The sequence below is a fragment of the Silene latifolia genome, chromosome 10, assembly GCF_048544455.1.
Source record: "Silene latifolia isolate original U9 population chromosome 10, ASM4854445v1, whole genome shotgun sequence".
Taxonomy (NCBI): Eukaryota; Viridiplantae; Streptophyta; class Magnoliopsida; order Caryophyllales; family Caryophyllaceae; genus Silene; species Silene latifolia.
In genome coordinates this window covers 9625029-9649488 of record NC_133535.1, presented here as the reverse complement: position 1 = coordinate 9649488, position 24460 = coordinate 9625029, and the positions used below count along the sequence as shown (strand labels likewise).

At 37.7% G+C, this 24460-nt stretch overlaps 1 protein-coding gene and 1 long non-coding RNA gene across 2 annotated transcripts in view; both read right to left on the bottom strand.

Annotated features, from left to right (window-relative positions):
- Window positions 1–522: 522 nt before the first annotated feature.
- LOC141605037 (uncharacterized) overlaps window positions 523–24460 on the bottom strand; it is a 56490-nt gene continuing 32552 nt past the window's right edge. The window contains exon 2 of the long non-coding RNA XR_012526272.1: window positions 523–675. This is a non-coding gene — a long non-coding RNA (uncharacterized LOC141605037). The remainder of the gene's footprint in view (window positions 676–24460) is intronic.
- Window positions 17716–21187, bottom strand: LOC141606914 (uncharacterized). Its single transcript, XM_074426300.1, has 3 exons — window positions 18517–21187; window positions 17839–18240; window positions 17716–17738 (listed from the first exon to the last, which is right to left on the bottom strand). The coding sequence occupies exons 1-3, from the start codon at window positions 21185–21187 to the stop codon at window positions 17716–17718; spliced, it is 3096 nt and encodes a 1031-aa protein (XP_074282401.1).

The following is a 24460-nucleotide window of genomic DNA, read 5'->3' as shown; positions in this document are numbered from 1 at the left end:
TTTTCTCGTATTGAGATGGTTGTTTCTTGCTGAGAAACAAAGGAGTTGTCGCTTTCTTTTTTATATATGCCAGGTATAGCCCTGCTACCATGGCCACCACACCAACAATTACACTGATAATTGGAATTATCAACTCAAGGATACGAGACATTTTAAGCGACATTTTATCCCATTTAATTAAGCGGAAAACGTCTTACTTTGCGTTGTTGAAGAATTAACCTACTAGAATAAAAACTATTCTGCTATCAGTTTATCTGGTTTCACATGTTTAGCTATTTGTCTTTGGCAGGTTGCTCAGCAAAACAACTATGATGTCTGTGGCAGCGGTGGTCAGCAAAACAACTATGTAAGGCTCGTTTCGTTCTAACTACCGACGATTCCGTAATATTGAACATATATGGTATCTTTGGTCCGGATCTCTGTAAGCAATTTTCCATTTTTATTTTGAAATCTGATTAATTAATCAAACATGGCATAAAAAGGATTTAGCTTTATTTATGCAACCACACCATTTTGGTTGCCGTTTGTTCTATGAAACCGACAGGCCGACATGTCAAGTGGCGTGTCTTCCTTCTCATAAATTCCGATCCTAAGGGACACCATTTCGTTAACGATTTAGGTTCTGAGCCACACAGGACAGAAAATCTTGGAAGTAAAGACGAGCAATTATTTTGCCTTAAGAAGCAGGCAGCTTGAGTTGAGGCCCCATGTATGTTCTCCCATCGTTAGCTGATCTCTTGATCAACATTTCTTTAGCTTTGATCATTCAACTTTTCATAAATACTCCCTACATGTTTGTTGCGTATAAGTTTGGTTACTTAAGTAATAAGGTGGTTTTATACGGCATAGCATAAAAACGGATACAATTTTATGACTACTTTTTTCACTAATATGGACCTTGATTTATTGGTTAGATCCATGTTTATATTATATTTACGCAAAATTGTCTTAGGAGTAATAAGTTATACTATTATAGGAAACCGTCTTACAATGTCCTATCTTTTGCGTAAACATTATTCCAAGTTAGAATAATCTTAGGTTGAGAGCTATGTTACTCTGATACTTCAGTTAGTTGTCGTATTCCGTATTGATACGTATTTTGTCGGATATGATACGACACTTTGATACTTCATTTTAGACCAAAATATTGAAAATTTCGCACAAAATAGCCGTATCAGATATTAGATATGTATTTTGTCGGATACAGTATACGAGTTTGAGTAACATAGGTTGAGAGATACTGACCACTTAATTTGGAGTTCACTTGCATGCAAGGCAGGGTACTATAATGTGAGTTGACGAGTTGTGTAACTCAGAAATAAGAGCTGCTTTTTGGAAAGAATAGTATGCACTATGCATAATAATAAGAAAAAAAATTGTGTCCTTCGGGAGGCATCAAATGAAATATTATAAATGCGTAAATGTAATTGTGTAAGAACGTAAATGTAATTGTGTAAGAAGTATGTTTTTTTCGGAGGACACAATAATTTTTCTAGTAATAATTGTCAAGGTGTGGTATCTTTTTTTTTTTTTTTTTTTTTTTTCCGGAGGACTCTTGGCTGTTAGCCGTACTTGTTGGAGCTTGACAAGAAGTTGGAGTACAAGAATTTGAATGTGAAATTTTCTGGTTGTCGTAATCTGATTTCCATATTTGTGTAATCAAAACTTGACGACTCCTACTCTGATTTCTGTATTTGTATTTTCTACGACTACTTAATTAAATAATAATGCTTTATCAATGTGAATGTGGAATTTTCGGTCGCATTCAGCATGTTCTGCATTGCTGGTGCAGTGGCTTACAGTACAATCAATAATGTAATTACTCTGCGAAAATGGAAGAGTTCATTGAATCGATATTTAAGTCCTTGTGTAGAGTCGATATTTAAGTCCGTGAGTCCGTCCTATTGTAATTTACAAAGACTTTGACTCTTTATTTTGTTCTGTAATAATTCTACACCTAACAGTTAAACAAGAGTTCTGTGCTGCATTCAGAGTTGTGCTTGCTCCCTTGTGTAGTCCCATGTCGCCTTTTGCCTTTTACCTATTTGCTATGCCTGCTTGCAAGGGTTGAACCTTTTGAAAATTTCGAACAACAAGCTATAGTTAAATTCAAGCTAATGATTCTATCAAGTCTTAGATACTACTGTATTGTGAAGATACGATTGATTCTTCTGCGTAATATGGTGTTGAAGTGTTAAATCGTGCTATCAGTTTTTCTGGTTTCACATGTTTAGCTATTTGTCTTTGGCAGTGGTTGTCAGCAAAACAACTATGTAAGATGTAATTGGTTGAGATGGTTCATCTATCATAAATATTCCTATTAAGATGCTATGCTGCTTCCTCTTCGGCATCTTCTGGAGGACACTTTTTTTTTTTTGCGAAATAATGAACTTGTTGATGATCATTATACTAATTGAATTATTGAACTTGTCATCATCAACATCTACTGGTAAATGACATTTATTTCAAATGACGCGAAATTGTTGATGATGATTGATGATCATTGTACAATTTGAATTAATGAATTTGTCAGGTACTGATCATCATCGACATTTACAGGTAATGACACATTTTATGTGATGTACTGATCATCATCAACAATTTGAATTAACACCTTGAATTTCTAGCCAATTATTGCCATTACCTATTGTTGTCCAAAGTTCACCGGTCCTTTCCTTTTCCGGTGACTCTTAAATAACTTGTTTATTCCTTCTCAGGAAACGGGTTACCCAAGTTGGTTTGGGTCGAGTCAATTTTGGATTTGCAGAGTTTCGGTTAGGTCGAGTTTGAGTCTTTGTCATCAACTATTATTAAGTTATTTATGGATAATATTCAGTGTGCAATAATAAACGTTTGGTTTAAGGAGTAAATACATTACTAACCGACCGAGACCTTTACCCTTTCTTCGAGGCTCACATATTTGGAGGAACATTGGGCTTGGGTGGCCAACCCTTAATGGCTCTCTCACTTGGGTCATTGGGGATGGAACATTGAGTCTACGGCACCACAGTTGGACGCTCTTAGGCCCTCTTCGTAGTCTTATCGAGGGTCCTTGTCATCGTAACACTATTGACGCCACTATCGATTCCATTATTAAGAATGGCACCTAGGATCTTGACTTTTTGGACTTCGTTTTTCCTACACCCGCCCACAACCCTTCCATCCTTCCCAAGGAATGATTTTGCCACTTCAAATCTTTCAACAATAAAATCTCTCTCTCTCTCTCTCCCCTTACCTACGTGTCTTTACTTCCTTACAGTCCTTCTTTTCCACCTCTTATCGTTGATCCCTGCTGGTTGTGGAAAGTTCCAGCGCCGCCAAAAATCAAATTCTTCCTTTGGCTTGTATTGTGGGATCGTCTCCCCTATAAAGCTACTCTAAGATCTATTTCCCACATTTCTGGCTGCGACCTTTGTCACCATCCTCTGGAAAACTCTCTGCACATATTGAGGGATTGTCCGGCTGCTAAGGATATTTGGAATTTGTATATTAAATGGTGAACCATGAACATAACATGGAAGTGGACTTATTAATGACTATACTTTTTTTTGGTAACAAGAGAACCCGCAGCCGCTATCTTCGGTGCGTACTGAGTAAACCCGCGGGTGTACGTGATAGCCTGCGAACCACGTATACCAGGTAAATTACCCGAGGATGACAGGCTCGAAGTCTATTAGGCATGGACTCAGGCCAAGAATGTTTCACAAGATTTTGCTCTTGGGGAGGCTTGAACCTGGTTCTCCTCGGAATTTCACCCAAGTGTTAACCACTATACTCCACTCTTGCGGGCTTAATGACTATACTTAACGGCAGTAGGCATTGACTTAACGGCAAATAGTAATGAGTGCCTTAACTGTAAAAAAAATATAGTATAGATCCTTAACGGAAAAAAATCCGTAAGTTCGGGTCCTTGTCTTGGGGTCAACTCTTTTTAGATCGCCATGCGGGGAAGTGACAAATAAGCCCCATACGTTTGCCACCACGTGCAAATTAGCCCCATAACTTTTAACATGTGCATATTAACCCATACCTTTAACTGTTGATGCAAATTACCCCCATTTAATTAATTTGGCTGATAGTATTTAATTATTCTGTTTTTTTTATTCATTTGGTTTTCCCATTTAATTAAAAATTGGTATTTGGACTAATCTACCCTTCCCACCCTTTACTAATTACCATTAATCATTAAGACCCAAATCAACTTTCTTCTCGGCTCTACTGTTGCTCCTACACAGGTACTACAAGTCTACAACCACAACATGCCTTCAACACCAACACTTATAATATAACCCTCCACGGCTCCACAACCCACTACGCCACAACCACCTGACATGCCTCCACCACCACCCAGATCCGACCACTAGGTCGAGGCTATATATTTCGGAGATGAGAACACTCACCCTCACATAACACTCATCCCGTTGAATCCGACACGCCACACGAAACACCACCTTCTTTTCTAAGGTTTCATTGATTTTGGTCGTTGATGGTGATTTTGAACTAACCTCAGGCTTGCGATTCGACTTAATTGTTGTAGATAGTAATTGCGGTGATCAGAGGGGATGTGCTAGTGTAGTTGTTAGTAGAGGGTAAAATTGACTTTTAAGAAATTAGCAATAATATATGTGATTGTATAACATTAATTAATTATGCTAATACAATTTTCATATTTAAACAATACAAAAAATTTATAATAGAATTGATTTGCACTATAAGGTAAACCTGCGGGATTAATATGCACATATTAAAAAATTACGAGGTTAATTTGCACATAGTGGCAAATGTATGAGACTTATTTGCCACCTCCCGGATCCCCCATGTAATCGGTCTATGATAGATCATATACAGGGTAAGAAGAAACTTGACAACTTGTGACTAGGGCAGAGCAAAAAATCCGATTATCCAAACTGATCCGATATCCGATCTGTATCCGATCCGAAACTTTGGATATCCGATCCGAAAGTTAAGTTTGGTTTGGATATCTGATCCGAAATCTTTGGTTTTGGTTTGGATATGGATATTAAAATTAAAACATTTGGATATCCGATCTGATCCGAAACTATAGTTTTCTAGTATAATTTCGAGAAAATAAAATTTTATTTGATACAACAACTTAATTAATGTTTAAAATATTAGAGAAATATCTAGGTGCTACTTAAATGTTATAGCGAGAACATTGGAATAAGAATACGAAAGAAAATCATCATGTAAAACTATGAATATAATCGTGTTTCAAACTTAATTTTAAAGTAAATTCAAGAGTATGGATATCCGATGGATATCCGCATCCGATCCGATTATTTTGGATACCCGAACATTGTATATCCGAGACATTTGGTTTGGATATTGGATATCTAACTTCAGGATTTCTAATATGGATATCCGATCCGAACTAGCACTTTGGATCAAATACCCGATCCGTACTCTGCCCTACTTGTGACTCCCAAACTGTCTCTTACTTTCATTTACATGCTCATATCATTTGACTATGATAAGATCACAAATTGATAGCAATGGAGAACGTAACCTTCCCGAAAACATTGGCAAAATGTAAGTCTCTAGAATACTATAAGAATTTTTCTTATCTAATTCAAGTATTTTTTTTTTTTACTTCAAATTCTTTTTGCCTGTAAAATACCATTGCATCTAATTAGATGTTGTTCTAATCATGGCAATGAATTAGCAAAACCCTAATCAACAAAACCCAGATTTTAGTATTGTCGAGTTTGCGGATCATAAATTGTTTTGGTAAAAATCAAACTTAGGCTCCTGTATGTAATCGTTAATGTCAGGAGCAGAATTAGTGTATTGTTACTTGTTAGCTTCACTTGTAATCACTTCGTAACTGTAAATATTTCGTGACTCGGAATTCGGAAATATCTGATATACTTCCTCTTGCAGGAAGATTACGCCTTTTTCTCGCATTCAGAAGGTTGTCTCTTGCTCATTGAAGCCTGCTTTTGGGTCGGTTATTTTCATTATCAGCTCACAGATGGTTGGAGCATGACACTCTGACACTGATCAGTGATCACCGAAAATTATGCATTTCACTTGTCGTGACGGTCAAATAAATTGAAGAATTTAGATACACATACTATCAATTGAAAGACGAAATAGTTTTGGAGCTTACCATCGATTAATTGTCGATAGGAGCCTTGAATTTGATGGATGGAGGCTAGGATTTTTTCAGAGAGAAGGGGGAGAGGGTTTTTTCGGTGGAGATTGAGTCGAATGGTACGACGAGCATATTTTGTCTAATTTCACATCTTTGACAGTAAGTGGATTATACATCCGATGTACTACCACCAGTTTATATTTTCTGAGCATTATAATAAAGTTTTTGAGCTTTGTTTTAAAAATTATGAGTCTTACTATAAAGTTTCAGAGTCCATTTACTAAAACATTAAGCTAAAAAAAATTACAATAAAACTCAAAAACATTACTTATAAAACTTACATAAATTTGAGTTTTATTAATGGAAAAAAAATTAAAATCTAAATTATAAACTTTATTAAGCTCAGAAAATATACATATATGCTCAAAAAAAATTGAGTTTGAGGTAATAAGCTCAGGAAAAATAGAAAAATGCTCAAAAACAAGTAAAATATGAGGTAATACATCCGATGTATGTTCCTTTTTCTCCATCTTTGATAATGCTAGAAATTTCCCAAAAAATTTGACAAGTACTGCGATTTAAGTTAATAACACATATCTTTTTTTTTTTTTTTGAAATAAACCCACACGGGTTTAAGTAGATATATTATCAGAATCAGCACGAACTACATCAGAAATGTCCAACGGAAAAGACGCCAGCCACCTACGAGAACCTAAAGTCCATGGCCTCAGATGAGCTAGCTCATGAGCGACCTTATTAAAACTTCTACGCGACCACTTAAACGAAACAAAGTCAAAAGAATTACATAAAGCATAAATGTCAATATAAATCAAAAAAATACTACTGCGTCCCTTCCGTTTCAGCTGTAGATCATGGATAACATTCGAGCAATCACCTTCCAGTATAACCTTTCGATTATTCCTCCTTCGAGCCTCCTTGAGTCCATACAAGATAGCAGCTGCTTCCGCTTCTTCTGGTTCCATCGCCACCGAACCTGTTCCACACTACACCACTCAACCTCCCCCCTATCATTTCGACATACAGCACCCAGCCCTATCCCCACACCCTCCACAACAGCTGCATCCACATTCACCTTCACCACCCCGTCATCCGGCCTTCTCCACCCGCCACCATCAGCCGCCACCCCCCGGACCCCCACCGCCACCTCCAATCTCCCCTTCCCCTCCATTTCATCTACCAAATCCCCAACCCGTTTTACCACTAATTCCGCCCTCCAATCCCCATCTTCAAAAATCGCTTTATTCCTCCTCTCCCAAATAGCCCAGCACCCAGTCATGAAAACCACTTGCTCCCGTATCTTCAGATCCTTCAAAGCAACCTCCACCCAGTCCCGAACCCTAGCAAATCCTAAACAAGACGGCACCTCCACCTCCAGCCCCTCCCAAACGCCACCAACCCATCCACACCCGCGAATCACATGTAAGCAAGATTTCAAACAATCCCCACATCGAACACACTCACCCCCAATCAAACCCATCCGCGCCGAAATATTGCCTCTAGTAGCAATGGCCTCATTACACAGCTGCCACATGAACACTTTAATCCTCGGTAAAACAGGTGCTTTCCAAATTTTATTCCACAACCAGCTATCAGAAAGAAAACTCGAAGGTCCCTCCACATCCCCATCTTGCTTGACCAAAAGTCTATAAGCCGAACGAATAGTATATACTCCATCTCTTTCCCCACTCCAAAACCACTCATCCCGAACCAGCTGATCACCAACACGCATCCTGAGTATCCTCTCACTCTCAAACGGGAGAAACAAAGATTCGACCAACTCATTATTCCACCTTCTTCCCCCTTCCTCCATAAGATCCGCCACACGTAGCCCCGGATCAGCCTCCCCCCTAGGCGAAATAACCATCCCCGAACTAGTTCCCCCAACCCACGGGTCCCGCCACACCACCGTGGAGAGCCCATCTCCCACCCTACGCCGTAACCCCATCGACAGCACGGACCGTGCTTCCCAAATACTCCTCCAAGAATAACTCGGATTGGCTCCCAAACCTGCCTCCAGAAAAGAAGTGGAAGGAAAATATTTACCTTTTAACAGCCGTGACATCAAACTATCCTCATCAGTAAGTAACCTCCATGCCTGCTTACCCAGCAATGCACTATTAAAATTGACAAAATCTCGAAACCCAAGCCCCCCACGGCATTTAGGTAAACAAAGCTTCCGCCATGCGACCCAAGGTATCTTCCTCCTCCCATTCTCCGTGCCCCACCAAAACCTCGAAACAAGGGACCTCAACTCGTCACAGAAATTAGACGGAATTCGAAAAACACTCATCGCATAAGTTGGTATAGCTTGGGCCACCGCCTTTATAAGCACCTCCTTACCCGCTTTACTGAGTAACGAACCCTTCCATCCCTGCAACTTCTTACTCAACTTGTCACGAATCAAATCTGTAAGTCCCTTCTTAGACCTCCCCAACACAGTCGGCAAACCCAGATATTTTTCCTGACACACTACCTGCCTCACTCCAAACACACCCCCAATCTGCTGCTTCCTCGCCAAACTGGTCCCACGGCTAAAAGAAACTGTGGTCTTCGGCAAACTCACTAATTGCCCCGAGGCCTGCTGATAGCGATCAAGGATACGCTTAACCTCCCTAGCCTCACTCTCCCTAGCCTTCACAAAAATTATACTATCATCAACAAAAAATAAATGCGAAACACTCGGGGCCTGAGGAGCGATCCTAATACCATGAATCGAACCTACCTCTGCTGCTCTTCTCAACATACCAGACAACACTTCCGCACATAAAAGAAATAGATATGGCGATAACGGGTCGCCTTGTCGTAACCCCCTACTCGGTAAAAAGGAATCAGATCGTCGACCATTAACAAGCACAGAATATCGCACTGACCGAACACACCTCATAACCGTACTAACCCACCGCTCATGAAATCCCATACGACATAAAACAGCCTCTAAAAAATCTCACTCAACCCGATCATAAGCCTTCGCCATATCAAGCTTCAACGCCAAATGACCCCCACTACTTCTTGTATTCTTCATATGATGAAACAACTCAAAAGCAACCAGAATATTATCACTAATCAGCCTACCGGGTGTAAAAGCTCCCTGATTCTCTGACACAACATCACTCAAAAACCTCTTCACTCTATTAGCTAGCACCTTCGAAACCAATTTATAAATCACATTGCACAAACTAATTGGCCTAAAATCAGCCAGCTTATCAGGCGCCTTCTTTTTCGGTATTAAAACAATATTAGTATCATTCAGGCCGATTGGAATAGGGGCCCCATTAAGAATGTTCAGCACTAACCTTATCACCGCAGGTCCAACAATATGCCAGTATGTCTGATAGAAAAGGCCGTTCATACCGTCTGGTCCCGGCGCCTTCAAAGGATGTATCTGATTCAACGCTATAGCCACCTCTTCACCTGTATAATCTTCTGCCAACCCCGCGTTCATCTCACTCGTGACTCGACCCTCCACAACCGCCAAAAGATCATCAAAACCCGCCGGTGACCCCGAACCGAAAAGCTCACCAAAGTAAGCTACAACACATCGTGAAACAGCCTCAGTACTCTCAAAAACATTCCCCAAATCATCACTAACCTTTGAAATAAAATTCTTCTTCCTCCTCTCGCTAGCAGCCCTATGGAAAAATTTGGAATTCCTATCCCCATCACGTAACCAAATAGCCCGAGAATGCTGTCTCCAAAACCTCTCCTCCTGACGCAAAAGAGCCGCTATCTCCATCACCACCCGCTTCCTCTCCTGAACACGCCCTAAGCTCCTATCACCTTCATTTAGCACCTTCAAACGCTCCCTCTTCTTAACAAGGCTCTTAAGGATCTTCCCTATACTAACCCCCTTCCACTCCACCAATTCCCGAGCGCACCAATCAATACACTCCGTAAAATCATCACCCCCTCTGCTCCATCCCCGTTTAACAGGCTCCTCACACCCCTCCTCACCTACCCATATATGCTCAAATCTAAACATCCTATCACCTCGGCCCTCTCGCCCCACCCATCGATCCCCCACAACCTTAATCGGACAGTGATCCGACCATTCCCTATTAAGATGAAGCACTCGAGCATAAGGAAAAAGGTCAAACCACTCCTCGTTAGCCATAGCCCTATCAATACGAGATTGTCTGTTATCCTCTCCGACCTGTCCATTATCGAACGTAAAAGCATAGCCTTCCATCGGAAGATCCCGAATACCCACCTCATCCACAGCATCACGAAAGTTATTCATCTGCCACTGCGCTCTTGAAGCCCCTTTCATCTCAGTAGAGTACAAAATCTCATTGAAATCACCCACACACAGCCAAGGGCCATTTCCTTCCCCAGCCAACATTCGCAACAGCTGCCATGATAAATGCCTATCTTGAACAGTCGGCCACCCATAAAAGCCTGTAACCCGCCACTTTAAGCCATTCAATTCAACATCGAAGTCCATAAAATGGACCGCAACCGCCCTCATAACACACGACACCTCCTCTTTCCACAAAAACGCAAGACCACCAGAGCGGCCCACACTATCTACAGCCACACCCGTATATCCATCCACCTTACTAATTAACCTACTCATCTCACGACTACTCAACTTCGTTTCACAGAGAAATATCATAGCCGGGGCCTCTCGTCGGATAAGGTTCTGAAGACCGCCTACTGCATCGGGGTTGCCCAGCCCCCTGCAGTTAAGGCTTAAACAATTCATTGGGCCTGGCGGGGTTGATTGCTATCAACCTCCGCCTCAGATATCAACACATCCCTGTGTATCGCAACTCTCTTATTACTCACAGCATCCTCGTTTCCCACCTCACACCTATTTCTTTTATTAAAATCATTAGTCAACTCCTCCACTCCAATCCCAGCAACACTCCCACACCCTTCTGCAACATCACGTTCCAGCCGCACCCACCTCCTAGCTCCACTTTTCTTCTTCTCACCACCACCCCCTTCTCCACCCAGTCCCACCATCGAATCACTCCCAGCCGCATCTCCCCACCCCATAGGCGTCAAATTGAACTCCTCAGACATCATCCCACCCCGCCTGTCTCCTTCTTTCCCCTCAACCGAAACACCAGCAACCCCATCATCCAATCCCTTATTCATCGTTTTTAGCCCCGCACTCACCATCAAATCACTCTCCCGACCCGCCACAGACCCCCCTATTCCCCCTTCCACCACCATATTACTCTGTAAGAGCTGCTGCACCCCCTCCCCCACCATTAAACGATCCTCACCATAACCTTGCTCCTCATCATTCTCCAAAACGCTACTCAATCCCACCGTCTCCTTCCCCTTTACTGATTTTGATTTACAAGTCAATGCAAACCGACGCAACTTCTCTACCAAAGCAATCTCATCCTTCAAAAACTCCTCCTCGAATTCCGGCCTCAAGTCTCTAGCCGTTTTCCGCCCATCAACCATCCCCATTCTACCTCCCTTCCGAGGAGAAACTCTCAATCCCTCCCCATACTGCAATTCGTCCTCATCATAAGGACCGCTTTCGCAGTCCTTGATCCCATGACCCAACACCCCACACCCATAACAAAACAGCGGCAACCGCTCATACTTCACAACAAACGTATCAACTCTTCCACTCGGCATTCGAATTTCAACAGCGGGCTTCAGAGCCTTCCTAATATCGTGCAAAATTCGAATTCGAACCATCCTTTCCAACTCAGGAGCATCAACCTCATCTTTTGCAACAAACCTACCCAACTGCGCTCCAAGTTTGCTCAAATTCGCCAAATTCGTGCGCCCCTTAATAGGAAGATCATAGATGCACGCCCACATAGGTAATTGGAATAATGGAGTATCCGAAATTCTCCCCTCATCACAAGGTTCATTAAAACACCAAACAAACTTGTCAAAGTGTCAAGGTTGTCCCTCCATAACCTTAACCTTATCACGCAAATCCTCGAACTTGAACATAAACAGCTTCTCCCGAGCATCCACCACGCTACCCACAACTTTACCTCTTGGATTCCACAACCTGAGCATCGTATCGATAGCAGCACGCCCATTAACCGCCTTCGATGCCCAAATCTTACCCACCAAAATAAGTTCCGTCTTCACCGTCTGATCCTCAACACCCCCAACCTCCCATTCGAAAGCCGTACTCCCCCTACTACCGCCTTCGTCCACCACTTCTTTCCCCTTCCTACTTCCCATAATTCTACCAAAAGGCCACAAACCCTACCAAGAATCGAACCCTAACAACCTACAGCACCAAACTACCAAAACAGCCAAACCCTAACCAGAAAAAAACAGCAGCAAAGTAAAGGAAAACCAACCTACGAGCACCACCGTAGAGGGATACCTTGAGCGGGAAGGAAGAAACAAAGATAAACTATGACGAAGACTCACACAGGGAAACCCTAAAGAGAAGCCCTAGAGAGACGTAATAACACATATCTTGATTACAAGTAATGAATCACTAGAAAATATCAAGATATTATATATAACTAGTGATAAGTGCATATTTTATATACTTTCATCCCCTATATTAGCTCCATTTTATTTGTTAATTAGCACTTATCATAGTGTCATAAGCTAATATTTGTTGTTCTAGTGTATTTGCTTGTCTTAACATGTTTTTGTAGGAATCTAAGCATTTAGAGGCTTTTTCCTATCATTTTATACACTAAGTTCACTAAGCTAATCAAGACCAAGTGTTGGACTAAGCATGGAGCATTGGATTGGGTTTTGCATGGAGAAAATGATGGACTAATTTGAAGAATTACAAATGCAATGCAAATGTTGACAACAACCAAAGTCAAGGCCCAATGATCAAATCCAAGTCAAGGTGGAAAGCATAAGATTCCAACATGCTTAGGATGCTTTTTGGGAGCTCTAAAGATCATAGATGAGGCATTTACCCGGGTGATTAAAGAGCATTAAAGTATAAACTTTGGATTCCTCACGCAATTAAGTGAGGAGTTAAGGGAAAATGCCCGGAAACATACGACCCCGATCGGGGCCATGCAACCCCGATCGGGGCCGCATGCATCTAGGCTTTTACGTTTTGCTCTCCTCTCCTATAAATAGGAGAGGTATTCCGAGGCTTTGGGCATCTCTTCTTCACGTCTCATTTTACTCTTTCATAGCCTTAAGCACTATAATTTCTCTCATTAGTTTTCTCATTAGTTTACAATTTAGTTAAGCTTGTAGTTGTTAAACATTTGGTTATTTATTTATTCAAGCATTTGGTTTCCGAGTTAGTTCTATCAAGCTCCTACATACTTTGGTAATCTTTCTCTTATTTACATTTTGTATTTTGTTTATGAGTTTAGTATTAGTCCTTTACATCTCATCATTAGTATACAATTTCCACTTTAGTTATAATTACTACAATATGCCTTATAATCTAAATATCATTTGCATTTCCTTTACAAATATGAGTAGCTAAATTTCCTAGTCTAAGGGCTAGGGGAGCCATGCATAAATCAAGTATATAACATGATAAAATAGATTAATAATAATATTGTTCATATTGCTTCTATCACATGCTTGTGCCACAATGTTTAATCTTTGTTTAGGGCCCTATTCAATTGATTAAGTTTGTTTATTCATTCTATAAGTCGAGAGGCACGGAATTGAATTAGACTAAGCATGTATAGTAGGACGACCTAGTCATGGACGAGAGTTTCTCTAGGACCCGGTCTATGGTTGATGCTAATGCCGTAAGGTGGGTATCTTTAAGCCTAAGTAATTGACAAGATTATTAGTATCAAGTTTATCATGATTATATGTTTACCTTTGCATGCGTGACCCGAACCCCTTAGACTCCCTTTTATTATATAATTTACATCATAATTCTTATTAATCATCAAACAACCAAACCAAACCAAATCGTAATCGACCTTGATAAAAATCTACCCATAGCAATTCACGAAGTAATTCCCGTTTCCTTGTGTTCGACCCCTATTGCTACATTAATTTGTGTTTAGGGAATTTTATCTTTGCATAGGTACGCGATAAGCCTATCAACTAGTTTTAAACCCGTGCAAAATTGCACGGGTATGTATTTGGGCCGGTATTAATGTTTTTGGATGTATTTTTTTTCGCATTTCTATTGTATTTATTTAGTTGGTCTAAATCAGCGATCTACATAATTAATATTTAAACTTGTTACAAATACGTGTTCACATGCAAGGGTTTAAGAAGAAATAACGTAATCTACTATTGTAAATAAAATTTGCATACATAAAAAACTTTACATCCCGATAAAAGAAATATAATTTAATAATAAACTTTAACATATGCAAATTATTCTAAAAATTGAAAATTTTCATATTCTGGATATGTGCCATTTTTGTGTGAGATAATCTCGTTGTTTGCACTCCTATTTATAAGCCAACATAACCTCTTATGTAACCCTAACTTCCCCACTACTGCCATTAGGCCACAACTCCACTCCTTGCAAACTGCTGCCATCACATAATTAACTGCATATATGCCATTATGTCAGAATAAACTGATTCTTTGATTTTTATGAAGTTTCTGATTTGAAGATTGGACGGTCCAAGTGTATTTAACCTGACTATATTAATGTTGCCTATAAAACGTACTTGTCGAAGTAGAAATTACTCGGTAGCCTATCATTGTCATCTTCCGAGTTCGGAGTGCGCGACTGATAGTAAATTTGCCATAATTTTTGCTCCAACTAAATAAATCCTCGGTGATGAACGACTTTCTTTACAGATCTGAGAGGATTTTTTTTATAAAAAAAATATGTTAAAGTTTTACAATTGTTTAATTATCGTGTTATATTTTAAAAAAAATATTTATTAAAACAATTGTTAATCATTTGTGTTATAATTTTTAAAAATTTTTAAATTTAAATATTTCAATAAATGTCAATATTTATTTGTTTTTTTTAGAGAAATAAAAAGATCAATTTTGCTTGAAACGCTTGTTGAAGAATAAATTTACTCGGTAGCCTATCATTGTCACCTGCCATTTTCGGTGTGCGCGGCTGGTAGTTAAGTTGCCGAGTTTTTTTTACTGTAAGTAAATACTCCGTCATGATTTTTTTAAAATATATCGTACTATCTATTTTAAAAAAATTATGCATGTAATTTATTCGCATTATATGTAATTCAATCCCGTAATTAAATATAAATCCTTCTCGTAATTATGTAATTTTATTGTTATTTTTAAAAAAAAAATTATGTAAATTCAATAATTTGTAATTAGTTTCATTTATTCCGATTTGTAATTCATACCGCTTATATGCCATTAATTTCATTTATTCAGAATGTATAAAATTATTTCATAGTATTTGTTCTAAGGCGAAATTTATCGCATGTTTGTATTGACGGAATTCTGAAGAAATAAATATTTTGCACACTAATGGGTCCCACCATAACATGAATTTCCAAAAATAAAAAAATAAAAAAAGATTGTATTAATGACGTGGCACGTCCTGGATTGAGTATTGTCATCTGAATTAATAAAGATAAGATTAGTTGTAGCTTAACAACCTTCGTAACAAACTTTGACTAGCAATATAGTTGAAGTTTTGCTGGAGTCCTTCCCTCTGCTCGTAATACTGCTCCCGCTCATAGTAAATAAAAAATAAATTGATTTGAATTAAAATTAAAACTAAAGACTTTTAATTAACGCTGATGTTATTTAACTTGATAGCCTTTAAACTTGAGAAAATTTTTAAATTTTTTAGAGGGCCGATTACTCTTTCATATGATCAAATTCTAAAATAAGACCGTTGTACGAATTTTTTTTAGGGAGTATCCTAAGGGTTCACGTGGCATTATTTCATTATGTGAGTTTTTATGTTATATTTCCTTGTTCAATTGAATTATTTACATATTTCATCTTGAGACGTTTCATTTGATTCTTTATATTTTTATTTTTGGTTACTTGCAAACTTTTCTAAATAACTACGATCAACCTACTTAACCCCACTTGCTTCAATTAATAGACTGCATCACCAGTCGTATGTTGTAGAATCCGAGTTTTGTTTTAAAGAATCTTAGTTATATTGTAAAGTATTTAACCTCATCTATTTAAACATGAAAAAATTAAACTTAAAAAAAATCATAAAAATCACAGTATTTACCCACTTGCTTTAGGCGTAATAAAGTCTTCTCATTGGCAAATATCTCTCTATCGCACTTGTTTTGACATTTCTTTAGTATTTTTGCGAAATATAAACGTAAACAAATCAATAGAAACAAAGAAGATATAGATCAACCCAAATTAATTGCAATATATATGACAAATATAAAAAGTTAAAACACAAATTTTTAAGAGAGACGGTCTTTCATTAATATTAGTGAGAGAGACGTCTCTCATAAAAAGTAATTATTATTTTTATTTTATTTTTATCTTATTCTTTTTAATTAGTTTTTAGTAGTTTTATTAATTATCCCTCATCAATGTAGTGAAAGACGGTATCACCCAAAGTTAAAAACGGGTAATAGATCACAAATTGATCGCGATGGCCAATGGAGAATGTAACCTCCCTGAAAACGTTGGCAAAATGTAAGTCTCTGGATTACTATGATAAATTTCTTATCTAATTCAAGTTTTTTGTTTTTTTTATTTCAAATTCTTTTTGAATCTAATTCCACGATTTAATTTAGTTGTTGTTTTACCCCCTTTAATAATTAAGGTTACGCTCTCAAAGTTTGCATCTAATTAGTTGTTCTAATCAAGGCAATGAATTAGCAAAACCCAGATTTTAGTTATTTGTCGAGTTTGCGGATCATAAATTGTTTTGGTAAAAATCAACCTTAGGCTCCTGTATGCAATCGTTAATGTCACAAGCAGAATTTGTGTATTTGTTACTTGTTAGCTTCACTTGTAATCAGTTCGTAACTGTAAATATTTTGTGACTCGGAATTCGGAAATATCTGATATACTTCCTCTTGCAGAAGGTTGTCTCTTGCTCATTGAAGCCTGCTTTTGGCGTCGGTTATTTTCATTATCCGCGTCACAAATGGTTGGAGCATGACACTTTGACACTGATCAGTGATCACCCAAAATTATGCATTTCACTTGTCGTGACGGTCAAATAAATTGAAGAATTTAGAAAGGTATAATTTATATTTCTGTTTCTTAGTTCCTGCAGTTCATATTGATACTTGTTATTATGCCATAAATTCGATTGGAAAAACTTAGCCATCAATTTGCATAATTGAGATTAGCCTCTCAGAGCACCTGTTTGTGTAGGTCGGTGTCGAATTAATTGTACAGTCTATGTCAATGTTATGCTCGTAACACAAGATACCAGGTAGCCTTGATAAAACATAATACATAATTACATGATAAGTAATGAAGCACATAAAGACTTCCGAGGTTGTAGTCTGACATATAAAGCAAACCACGGAATTGAACAGTCACAATATGAAGCAAACCAGCTAGAAAGCTAGCTTTGTGAAAACACAAACATAATTACATGATGATAAGTAGTAGAGTACTAGAGTACATAACATTTTATTAGTCATGTTTACAGCAAACTGACAGGAACTTAAAAGCATTTTTCATTCAACTGTGGTACATTTGAAGTCCTAATAATTCTCTCTTGCGACTTCATTTGGCGGACGCTTGTTTTCTAATGGTCAGGCCTCTGTAACCATCAGCGCTACAAGTAGAAATAATGTTAATACATAGAACTTCTAAGCAAATTGAAACTTAAAGAATCATTCTTTAACAATAAACTCATGATATGTCTAATGATATACCTCTTGCAGGAAGATTACGCCTGTTTCTAGCACCAACAAGGTTGTCTCTTGCTGATTGAAGCCTGCTTCTCGCGTCAAATATGTTCATTCGCTGTTGTGGCAAATGATTTGAGCACGACACTCCTACACTGATCACGGTACTAATGCATTCCACTCTTCGTTCAAGCTCACCTTGGATTTCCCTTGGGTCTTCGGCTTCTTCGGTGAGGTTATCTCCTTCAAGCGATGGATCCACAATTTGCAAGACTTGGTCAGGTAATGCTGCTTCTGCATGTAGATGAAGGCTGTAGCCTTCCTTGAACATACTGTCTGTCGGACTCTTTCCTGTCATAAGCTCAAGTAGCAATATGCCATAGCTGTAAACATCACCCTCTGTAGATGGCTCACTTCCGAGCCCATACTCTGACATGTGAACCCAATGCAAATGCTTAGACGCATAAATGGGTAGTAGATAAATATGCAAGCCTTAGAAAATTCATTTACTATGAATATGTGTTAGTTAGGTAAGGTCACTAACTGTGCATGCGTGAGAGTATTTTAGGTGAAATATTATTACAGGTACTACTTTAGCATTAAGTCGAGCAGATTACTGAGTTTGTGCATCTTAGTCTTTTGATGATAATATAGTTATATGATTTTTGTGAGACTAAATATAAATAGGAATAACACGATTATTACCTGGAGCAGCATAGCCTACAGTTCCCTTAATTCCAATTGTACTACTTTGATTTGGATGTCGAGGTTGACTAAGAAACCTTGCTAATCCAAAATCTCCAACATGAGCGACCATGTCATTGTCAAGCAATATGTTGCTCGGTTTCAAGTCACAATGCACTATTGGAGTTTCACACTCATGGTGGAGATAACTGATTGCATGGGCCACATCAACCGCTACATCAATCCTTTGAGCAAGGCTCATGTTTCTGTCGACTCCATGTAACCATTTGTTTAGGCTTCCATTTGGCATGTACTCGTATACTAGAGCTCTAAAATCATTTCTCTTAAAGTCAATACTAGAACAAGCTGTTATGATGCCTATCAGATTCCGGTGGCGGACATTCCTTAACGTGTTACACTCTGTTATGAAACTCTTAGATGCAAAATGGTGTTGCAAGTTAAGAACTTTAACCGCAACTATTTTTCCATCCAAAGTCCCCTTAAACACGGATCCAAAAGATCCCATCCCAAGTAGATTCTCTGAAGAAAAACCATCCGTTGCTTTGAGTAACATGTCGTACGACACTTTCATGGTTACAATCCCCATCATTGAACCTGATGAAAGAGGTGACTTTTTCTTTTTGAGACATGCCAGATACAGCCCTGATGCTATGGCCACCATCCCAAATAGTGCGCCAACAATTGGGATTATCAATTTAAGGGCATGAGACATTATTCTTTTCTTTTTTCCCGAGCTTTTCTTCTCAATGCACTTTGGTAAGTGAAGCTGTTTTATTCCTCCACAAAGTCTGTTATTGCCAGCAACAAAGACCGCACTTGCATTTGCAAATACTGAGTTTGTTGGGACACTTCCCTCAAAGTCGTTATAAGATAAGTTAAGGTAATATAATGTAGGGAACTTAGAGAAGAAGGCTGGAACGGGGCCGGATAAATTATTTTGAGAAATGTCAATTTCTAGTAGGCTAGTCAAAGAAGCGAAAGATGATGGAATATTTCCCTGGAAAGAATTTCCATCCATGTAGAGGTATTGAAGGTCAGAACAGTCACCAAGACTATCTGGAATGAAACCCGAAAACTTATTGTTATCTAGTCCTAAGAGTTGTAGGTTGCTTTGTTTACTCATTTCCAAAGGAAGGGTGCCTTCCAAATGATTTTGAGACAAATATAGTTCAATAAATGAAGCAGATCCTTCAAATAGCTCATTGCCCAATGTTCCATTGAGTTTATTGTTTGATAAATGCAGGAACAACAAGCTTTGGCAATTCCCGAGGTTTGAAGGTATACTCCCTTCCAATATGTTGTCTTGTAAATAAAGCTCACTCAAGTATGATAAATTGGCCATGGAATTGGGGATTTTACCTTTCAAATTGTTGGAGTGCAGATAAAGTTTTTCTAATTTGTATAGCTTCCCGAAATCTTGAGGGATAGATCCCGTTAATTTGCAGTTGTTCAACCATAACTGCTCAAGATTGTTGAGATTGGTAATACCTTCTGGAATTTTTCCAATTATTGGAGTATTTTCGATTCTGAGCAGCTGCAAAGCGGTGGAGAAATTGGCAACAGATTTGGGCAATATTCCCGAAAAGTGATTTTCCCCCAAATCTAGGATATGTAACTGGCTGCAGTTAACAAGTGTATCTATAAAACTAATATCACCATTTAGGTGGTTCCCTACAAGATATAAACGACTTAGGTTATGAAAATTCCCAAAATAAGAAAGAACATTTCCTATAAAATTATTGTAACCGAGGTCAATAACTTCAAGAGCTGTGAGATTTTGGATAGTAATTGGAATTAATCCTTTGAAGTTGTTTCCCTCGAGGTTGAACCATGTCAGACGAGGGATATTGACGCCAACATTTGCTGGAAGTTCTCCATGTAGTTGGTTGTCCATAAAATCAAGAAGTTTTAGGGAGGAGAGATTAAAAAGGGATATGGGAAGTGTGCCTGTGAGTTTATTTTCTCCAACTACAAGGTTGGTTAGATTTTGCATCCTACCAATGCTGTTTGGGATAGTTCCTGTAAATGAGTTGTAAGCAGCAGCTATTGTTTCTAAAGAAGTAAGATTTTGTATGATGTCAAGAAGAGGGCCGGTAAGATCATTAATTTGCACATTAAAGTATTCTAGCTTTGACAATGCTCCTAGTCTTGTTGGGAGTTTTCCCTCTAGCTTGTTGTTGCCTAAGGCAAACGATCTGAGGTTAACACAACGAGATATGTTGGCTGGAATTTCACCTACAAGTGTGTTGTTAGATAACCATAGTTCACGTAACCTAAATAAATAACCTAATTGATTGGGGATTTCTCCATATAGACTATTATTGAAAAGGTAAAGGATCTTAAGGAAGCTCAAGTTTCCTATGAAAGGAGATATAGTTCCTGCCAAACTTCTAGAACTCAAATCTAGTACAGTCACTCTTTTATGTTTACGCCCACAAGCAACCCCCTCCCAATAACAGTGGTGAATCGAGTCATTCCAAGAGCTTAAAACCCGGTTGGAAGGATCCAGTAGTTTGCTCTTGATGGCCAGCAACGCAGTGTAGTCGGTCTCGTTGCTTGGGTAGTCTATACTACGCAGTGATAAAGTTACGGTAATATTTTGCATAAGAAAAACAAAGATGACAAGAAAGGCTGGTTTGCTACATAGTAGAGAAATAATACTTGGTTTCATTTTGTATGAAGTTGTCAGCAGTTGTTTTGTGTGAGATGCTCTTGAACTGCATTACTCTTTGATTTATATAGGCATTTACATCTTCATGATTTTTTCATTGGTCTCGGTCTCTAGCTATGGATAACTACACCACCTACCAGGGTAATTATTTCTTTTACACGTGAAGTTTTGGTTAGTGATTGCTACCAATGATATTAAATTTCGGTTTCAGATTTAATCTGGACATCGACCGTCACGGCCTGGTCTTTGTTGTTTCTCTACAGATAAGGGCGGTGCGGTAACCTAACAACCTTGATAACTCGGTTGTATTTCATTGTTGTAAAACCGATATCAATAACCGTGATTGCTACTTTACTTAGAACTACGTAGAATTGAAGAATTACTTTACTAGGAAAGAATTACTTTCAAATAACTCGTTGATTTATATTTTATAGTGCTGTTATTTACAGAAGTCTTTTTCTGGTATTTGCCCCCACAGACTGCACTTTCAAATAAATCGTTGATTTGTAGTATTGTTATATTGGTTAAGCTTTCGCCACGCTCTTTACAGAAGACTTTTTCTAGTATTTGCCCCACAGACATAAATAATCAAGCTATTGGAAGCAGTCAACTTGACTTAAAAACAAGAAGTTTCATACTAATAATTTGTTGAATTCAGGATTTAAGATATATATTTGCCTTGCAATTTTACTAATAATAGGCACTGTCCTTGTGATTGTTCCCACCTAGTACGTAAAAGTGCCGCGTTGGCTTAATGAATACTCCGTTCTATCAAAACTATTTGACCCTTCCAACATGACTTGTATACACCATTTGACATATATGAGGTATTATTTGATTGCATTTTTACACTTTTAGACTGTTTCTTTTCGGTTTTAGAGCTTTTAAACTGAATCGAAATGAATCGAATGAATGGTTCGAACTAAACTAAATCGAATCGAATCAATCAATCAATAGAGCCGAGCCGAATCGAATCGAATCGAGCCGAATCGAATGGGAATGGAGCCGAGCCGAAATCGAATCGAATCGAATGAAGTTGAGTCGAATCAATCGAATAGATTTGAACTCAACTAAGCTGATTAGGGCTGAATTGAACTGAAATAATATCAATATTGATATTAATAATAATAATAATAATAATAATAATAATAATAATAATAATTTATTATTATTATTATTATTAGAAGAAGAAGAAGAACATCAATAATAATATTAATAATATTAATACTAATAATATATTAATTTGAGTGATTAACTAGGTAGCCACCATGAATCACGGTTCGCCATCAATCTAATTAGGTGAAATAATGAAGCACCAATTTTCTATATTGATGTTCAAAGTCTAGCCGTTTATCATCCTAATTTGACAGATTATGTAGCCACCACGAAGCAGCAACAATCCTAATTTAATTAATTAGATAAATAAAAATAGACAGACCCTAATTTCATCTTTACCAAATAAGTAAAATTTGGTTGATTAATTAAAACTCTTCAAATAATATTAATAATTTATAACAAGTAAATTAATTTATTATTTGAAAAATTAGAATCCGTCTTGATAGTTTTAAGTCATTTGAGCAATTAAATTAAGTTTTAGGGAAATATATTGATTTAAAAGTTCACTTGGTTTAGTTTTAGGTGAAAAGGGTACAAAATAGAACGTTATGAAAAAGTGTATATGAAAGAGTAAAGTTCGTATATGAAAAAATAATTAGGCATTAATAATAGTAATATTAAAATTAACAATGTTATTAATAATATTATTCTTAATTAATATTCATATTAATAATAATAATAGTAATAGTAATAGTAATAGTATTAATTATATTAATATGAATATTATTGATTCTAATAACCATAATATTCATAATAATAACAATAATGAGGATGATTAATTAATAATAAATTAATGATGACGATGATGATAATAATAATAATAATGATAATAATAATAATAATTATAATTATAATTATAATTATAATTATAACTATAATTATAATTATATAGTACTCCCTCCCAGTCAATATAATGTTCCCTCTTTCCCGAAACGGATTATTCAACTAATGTTTCCCTTTCTATTTTTAGAAACTTTACTCTTATTTTATTCATTCATCTCTCCTATCACCAAACCCTACACAACTCTTTTACTCCTATTTTATTACTTTCCTTTATATTTTGGCCCCACAATTCTTTTTTTAACTACTAATAATTCATCCATCTCTCCTATCACCAACCCCACACAACTCTTTTACTCCTATTTTAATACTTTTCCTAAAGTATTGTGCCAAAATCAAAGGGGAAGATTATGATGAATGGGAGGGAGTATTAATAATATTAATTAATAAAAACTATTAAGTTTAAGATTCGCAAAATTGAAATTGGCTGAATTTAGTGGAAATTGAATCAAGTGAGTGAATGAATCGAATGGAGCCGAGTGAAATGAATGACTGAATCAATAGAATGAATCGAATCGAATCGAATCGAATCGAATGAATCAATCGAATCAATAGAATGAGAATGAATCGAATCGAAGCTAAATCGAATCGAATCGAATAGAATTGAATGAATCAAGTAAGCTGAAAATAAGTCAGAAAGAACAAGGCCTTATAAATTAATAGATATGGTTTTATATTAAGGAAGACTAAGTGTTTTTATTTATCCGGTTGTTTCCAGGTATATAAGAAGTTTTCAATGGAGCATTAGCTTTGTGGCTTATTAATTGAATAGCCCACCAATATGGAATTCTTTATAGCGCTGATAGAGGCTGACCTCTTAGCGGAACTGCAGAAGAGACGAAGTCAATGTGGTAAGTGGTAACTGCCAGTCCGCTACTGGCACTCAAGGAATGACTTCCAACTTCCCAAGTCTAATAGACTAGTATACTAACATTAAGTATTATACTGAATTACTGATGTGTTGGGTGGGTGGTCAAGTGATTATGCAGATAATGTATGTGTATTGGTGACGTATGCATAATTTTTCGGAGTAGAGGTGATCATTTCCGGGATCGGGCCAGGCCAATAATTTTGCCCAATAGGCCAAAGTACACGTTCAGTCGGGCCTAAATTTGTGCCCTAACCCGCCCTTTTCTAGTGGGCCGGGTAATCCGAAAACTAGCGGACTTTCATTTAAGCCTGTTTCAATTTTGCTAAAGCAACCATATAAATTTCGTCACACATTTCCTTACCAGAGCACACAACATAACTCCAATTCCACAAACACAAGAAGTTTGGCACAACAAGTGGTTTGCGTAATAAGTGTTTACACATTGT